This window comes from Lagopus muta, chromosome 28 (genome assembly GCF_023343835.1).
Source record: "Lagopus muta isolate bLagMut1 chromosome 28, bLagMut1 primary, whole genome shotgun sequence".
Taxonomy (NCBI): Eukaryota; Metazoa; Chordata; class Aves; order Galliformes; family Phasianidae; genus Lagopus; species Lagopus muta.
The window spans coordinates 1,450,056-1,456,099 of NC_064460.1; the positions used below are offsets into that span (position 1 = coordinate 1,450,056).

General features: G+C 63.4%; 1 protein-coding gene across 1 annotated transcript in view; it reads left to right on the forward strand.

Annotated features, from left to right (window-relative positions):
- The first annotated feature begins 916 nt into the window (after positions 1-916).
- LETMD1 (LETM1 domain containing 1) overlaps positions 917-6,044 on the forward strand; it is an 8,796-nt gene continuing 3,668 nt past the window's right edge. The window contains 7 exon segments of the mRNA XM_048928513.1: positions 917-1,007; positions 1,760-1,899; positions 3,436-3,551; positions 3,671-3,694; positions 3,696-3,754; positions 4,368-4,554; positions 5,258-5,359. Coding sequence (XP_048784470.1) covers positions 931-1,007; positions 1,760-1,899; positions 3,436-3,551; positions 3,671-3,694; positions 3,696-3,754; positions 4,368-4,554; positions 5,258-5,359 — 705 coding nt within the window. The 5' untranslated portion in view covers positions 917-930.

Genomic DNA, 6,044 nt, shown 5'->3' on the forward strand with positions numbered 1-6,044 from the left:
CGGCGATGTGGGGCAGGGTGGGGCTGGAAGGGGGGCGGGGGAGCCAGGGGAGGCTGGTGGAGAATGAGGTCATGAGGCAATGGTGCATCATGGTGGCTTAAAGCATCATGGCGTCGTGGCTGACTGCTGGTTCGCCATGAGCGAGCAGTGCGACCTGGTGGCAGGGAGGGTGACAATGTGCCTTCGTGGCCAAGAGGGCCAATAGTGTCGTGGTTGATCCAAAAGAGTGACAATGAGCCAGCAGTGTGACCTGGTGACCAAGAGGGTCAGTGGGATCCAGATGTCCAATGGTTGGCCAAGAGGGTGACAATGAGCCAGCAGTGTGACTTGGTGAGCAAGAGGGCCAATAGGGTCCTGGTTGGTCAGTGGTTGACAAAAAGGGTGACAATGAGCCAGCAGTGTGACCTTGTGAACCAATGGTGGCCAATAGGTTGACCAAGAGTTGAGCACAGGGTGTTTGTGAGCCAGCAGTGTGCCTTGCTGGCCAATGGTTCCCTGTGAGGCACTGCACAAAGCACAGCCAGCAGGGCAGGGAGGAGCTCCCCGCCCTGCTCTGCACTGGGGAGCCCAATCCGGAGCACTGGGCCCAGTGCTGGGCTCTCTCCCCAGTTCGGGGCAGACTGAGAGGTGCTGGGAGCCCCGCAGGGGGTGCAGAGCTGTGGGGGCCCAGAGCCCCTCGTGGTGGGGACGGGCCGAAGGCCCCGAGACTTTTCCCCTGGGGGAGAAAACGAGAGGGGAGCTCTGAACAGCGCTGATCCACACGCGGCGGGGGATGAGGCCGCGCTCTGCTGGGAGCTCCGTCCAAAGAACCACTCCGTTCAGGGCCCCATTCTAAGATGGAGGTCGCCATGCCTCCCATTGCCACTTCCGCCCTCATCCCGCAACCGTTTCCTCTTCCGGTCACGTGCCCCCCCCCCCCCCCCCGCCAAGATGGCGCTGTGCAGGATGGGCCGGTGCGGGGCGGAGCGGCTGTGGGGTCCCGTTCCGCCCCTCCTGGCGGCGCTGAGGTGAGCGGGGCCGAGCCGGGGGCGGCTGCGAGGTCGGGCGTGGGCCGTGGGCCTCCCCTCTACCTGCGGAGCGCCGGGACCGAACGTGGAGCTCCACGGTCGCTCCCCAGGCCGGGCCCGCAGCCCACGGGGGGCGCCTGGAGCGGTTGTGGGGCTTTCTGAGATCTTCCTTCCCCCCCCCCCACCTCCGGTGGTCGCGGGCCGCCGCGCGCGCTCCCGGTGCCGCCCCTCAGCGCCGCAGTGCTGTCACCCATAGACCCCTCCAAGCCCCACGATAATGGCCCCCAGACCCCCTGTCCAGGCACAGAGCTCCTGGGTAGAGGCCGTGCAACCCCCCCCCCCCTTATCCCCTCCCCTGCTCTCCTCTCCCCCTCAGACCCCCAGTATTGGCTGAGATCTCCAGGCAGGGGCTGTGGACCCCCCTCGGACCCCTCACGTAGCAGATGTAGATCTCCAGTTATTGGCTGAGTCCTCCAGGTGTCGCCTGTGGATCCCCTTAAGAGCTCCCAGATTCACTTGGCCCCCCCAAGTACCAGATGGGGACCCCCCAGTTATTGGCTGAGACCTGCAGGTATTGTGTGTGGACCCCCCCAGCCCCTAGCTGTAGACCCCCTGGGGCCCCCATTTTGCAATCCACACATCTCTCTGTAGTCCTGAATATCAGACCGTGACTCTCCTCGGAAGGAGCAGAGCCGAGAAACCTCATTAATAGATGCCTAATTGACCTCATTAACCCCCTCCTTCCCCCTCAGGCCCCCCCCGGTGCTCTCCCTGCCCACCAAGGCGAGCTCCCGCTGGGCTCTGGGCGCTCGGTGGCTCCGCAGCCGCTATGAACGTTTCCTGAAGCACAGATTCCCCCGCCTCTACGCTCTGCACTCTGCCTTCACTGCAGGTAACGATGCTTTGTGGGGAGGGGGCTTCGAGGGGAGGGGGCTCTGTGACTCGCAGCTATCGGTTAGGCCCCACCAGACCTCCCAGGTATGAAATGAAGACCCCATTATTGGCTGAGACCTGCAGGGATTGCATATGGACCCCATCCAGGCCCCCAGCTATCAGTTAGGCCTCCCCAGACTCCCTCATATCCATTGCTCTGAGAACCCCAGGTATCAGCTAGGCCCCCCACCTGTTGGTTAGGCCCCACCAAACCCTCCAGGGACCAGATGTGGACTCCCAATTTTTGGCTGAGACCTGCAGGTATTGCGTGTGGACCCCTTCCAGGCCCCCACGTATCAGTTAGGCCACCCTAGACCCCTGATATCTGTTGCTGTGAGGGGAGGGGCTCCAGGTATCAGCTAGGCTCCCCCAGGTATTGGTTAGGCCCCACCGAACCCCCCAGATACGAAATGAGGACCCCCAGTTATTGGCTGAGACATGCAGGCATTGTGTGTGGATCCCATCCAGAACCCCAGCTATCAGTTAGGCCTCCCCAGACCCCCAGGTATGCATTGCTGTGAGGGGAGGGGGCTCTGAGACATGCAGGTATCAGCTAGGCTCCCCCAGCCCCCCCAGGTATCAGTTAGGCCCCGCCAGACCCCCCCAGGTACGAGATATGGGACCCCCCAGTTATTGGCTGAGACTTGCAGGTATTGTGTATGGACCCCATTCAGACCCCCAAATATGTGTTGCTCTGAGGGGAGGGGGCTTCGAGACCCCCAGGTATCAGTTAGGCCCCCCAGGTATCAGTTAGGCCCCTCCAGACCCCCTAGGTACGAAATGAGGACCCCCAAATATTGTTTGAGACCTGCAGGTGTTGTGTGTGGATCCCGTCCAGATCCCCAGGTATCTGTTAGGCCTCCCCAGATATCCATTGCTCTGAGGGAGGGGGCTCTGAGACCCCCAGTTATCAGCTAGGCCCCTCCACCTGTTGGTTAGGCCCCTTCAGACCCCCAGGGACCAGATGTGGACCCCCAGTTATTGGCTGAGATCTGCAGGTATTGCGTGTGGACCCCGTCCAGAAACCCCAGCTATCAGTCAAGCCTCCCCAGACCCCCTGATATCCATTGCTCTGAGGGGAGGGGGCTCCAGGTATCAGCTAGGCTCCCCCAGCCCCCCCAGGTATCAGTTAGGCCCTACCAGACTCCCCAGGTACGAAATAAGGACCCCCAGTTATTGGCTGAGACCTGCAGGTATTGCGTGTGGATCCCCTCCAGACCCCCAGCTATCAATTAGGCCTCCCCAGACCCCCTGATATTCATTGCTCTGAGGGGAGTGGGGTCCAAGACCCCCAGGTATCATCTAGGCCCCCCCACGTGTTGGTTAGGCCCCACCAGATCCCCAGTTACTGGCTGAGACCTGCAGGTATTGCGTGTGGATCCCCTCCAGACCCCCAGCTATCAGTTAGGCCTCCCCAGACCCCTGATATGCATTGCTGTGAGGGGAGGGGGCTGTGAGGGGAGGGGGCTCTGCTGGTGCCACGTGTGTCCCTCAGGGCTCGAGTCGCTGCTGGCCGACGCCAGGGAGGTGCGACGGATCCGACAGGCGATGGCCCGGCAGGGGCTGAGCGCCACACAGCTGAACTACAGGGACATGGAGCGGCTGCGGCAGGTGGGTGCTGCTCCGGGGGGCTGGGGGGGGGCCTTGGGCGGTGTGGGGGGGGGGGGTATGTGGGGGGGTGGGAAGGGGGGGGCTTGGATGGTTCGCATCCCTCTGATGGCGCTCTGCAGTTCCGCAGGGATGTCCTCAAGGCCGTCCCCCGTCGCTCTCATCGCCATTCCGCCCTTCGCCAACTTCCTGGTCCTGCTGCTGATGTGAGTTGTGTCTCTCGGCCCCCTCTGCCTTCTCTCCCCCCCCTACCAGGAGCATCCAAAATGGTTCCCCCTCTTTCCTCCCCCCCCCCCCCCCCCCCCCCCACCCCCCAGGATCTCTGTGCTGACGACGCTCCTTCTAATTGTGGCCAATTGGTTCTGGAGCTGTGAATACAACTGGAGAGTTTAATGGGCTCCCCTGTGCCCCCCCGCCCCTCCTGTGCCCCCTCACTGTCCTCCGTGCCCCTCTTGTGCCCCTCTCTGACTCTTCTGTGCTCTCTGTACCCCCTCCTGTCCATCCTGTGCCCCCCTATCCCCCGTGTCCCCTCTGCTCCTCCTGTGCTCCCCCTGCCCCCCCGTGCTCCTCCTGCCCCTCCTGTCCATTCTGTGCCCCCCCATCCCCCGTGTCCCCTCTGTCCCTGCCTCTCCTGTCCATTCTGTGCTCCCCTGTCCCCTCCCTGCCCCCCTGTGCCCCTCCTGCGTCCCTCCTGTCCCCTCCCTGCTCCCCCCGCCCCTCTTATGCCCCCTCCTGTGGCATCCTGTCCCTCCTGGAACTCCCCCCTCACTCCCCCTGCCCTTCCTGCCCCCCTCCTGCCCTCCTTTCCCCCCCCCTCAGGTACTTCTTCCCACGGCAGCTCCTGATCCGCCACTTCTGGACGCCGCAGCAGCAGCAGGAGTTCAGTGAGGAGTACCACAGCGCCCGCCGCGCCGCCTACCCTGCAGTGCTCAGCTGCCTGGACGCGGCTGCACGGTCCCTGCCTCAGCAACAGCTGCAGTGCCGCCTGCGGGAGCTCTGCGTCGAGGTGGGCTCTGCACCCCCTTCTGCATCCCACCCTCATTTCCATCCCCATCCCGCCCCCTCCCCATCCTCATCCCTGTCCTGTTATCGATCCACCTCCATCCCCCTCCCCCATCCCTGCTCTCATCCCTTCCCTGTTATCGTTTCCTACTTTCGCCCTCATCCCACCCCGTTCCCATCCCTTTCCCCATTCCTGTCCCATTATCAGTCCTCACCCTCATTTCCATCCCTTCCCTGTCCCCTTCCCCACCCCCATCCCACTTCCACCCCCTCCCCCACCTCCATCCCCTTCCTCATCCTTGTCTCATTATCAATCCCCACCCCACACTCATGTTCATCCCATCTCCATAGCCCCTCCCCTCCCCATTCCATCCCATCCCATCATCAGTCCCCATATCCATCCCTTCCCTTGCCCCCATCCCATCCCAATCCGTTCCCCCCCATCCCATCCCTTCCCCATTACCACACCACATCCACCTCCATCCCCTTTTCATCCCTTTCTCCATCCTCATCCTACCTCCTAGCCCCGTCCCAACCTCAGCCCCACTCCCATCCCGTTATCAGTTCCCATCCTACTCCATCCCAATCCTGACCCCCGTCCTCATCCCTCTCCCATCCCATTATTGGTCTCCATCCCATCCCCAGTTCCACCCCCATCCCATCCCACCCCCCCGTTGTGGCACTGCTGACCTCCTGGTTCTGTGCAGGTGCAGCGCGGCCGCCATCCCCTCGTGGCTGAGCTCTGTGCCGTGCAGCCGCTCTTCTCAGGTCCGGCGCTGCGCCTGGCGGAGCTGCGGGGAGCCCACGTGGTGAGTGCTGCGCGCCCCAATGCGCACCCTGTGTCTCGTTCCATCCCCACGCCGTGCCCCATTCCGTGCCCCATGTCCTCTCTGTGCCCTCTGTGCCCCATCCCATGTTGCACCCCGTGCCCCACGCCATGTCCCAGTCCCGTCTCCTGCCCCGTGCCCTGTCCATTCCATGACCCGTGTCCCACTCTGGGCCCCATCCCACACCCTGTGCGCCATCCCCTGTCCTGCTCCATGTTCCTCTATGTGCCCCATTCCACCCCCCCCTTATGCTGTACCCCGTGCCCCACTCCATGCCCCTCAGTGCCCTGCCCCACCTCCGTGTCCCAATCTGTGCCCCATGCTGTCCCATGCTCACGTCCCACTCCATCCCCACCCCATGCTGTGCTCCAGTGCGCCACTCTGTGCCCCCACCCCATGCCCCACATCCTGCTCCACGTCCCGCTCTGTGCCTCATCCCATGCCCCTCCCTGTGCCCCACCTCATGCCCTGCACCATGCCCCTTCATGCTCTGTTCCCCTCCCTGTGCCATGCCGTGTCCCATCCCATGTCCTGCTCCATGCCCCTCTCTGTGCCATGCCGTGTCCCATTCCATCCCTACTCTGTACCGTGCCCCATGTCCTGCTCCATGCCTCGCTCTGTGCCGTTCCCTGTCCAATTCTGTGCCCACTGTCCCATGCCCCGTGTC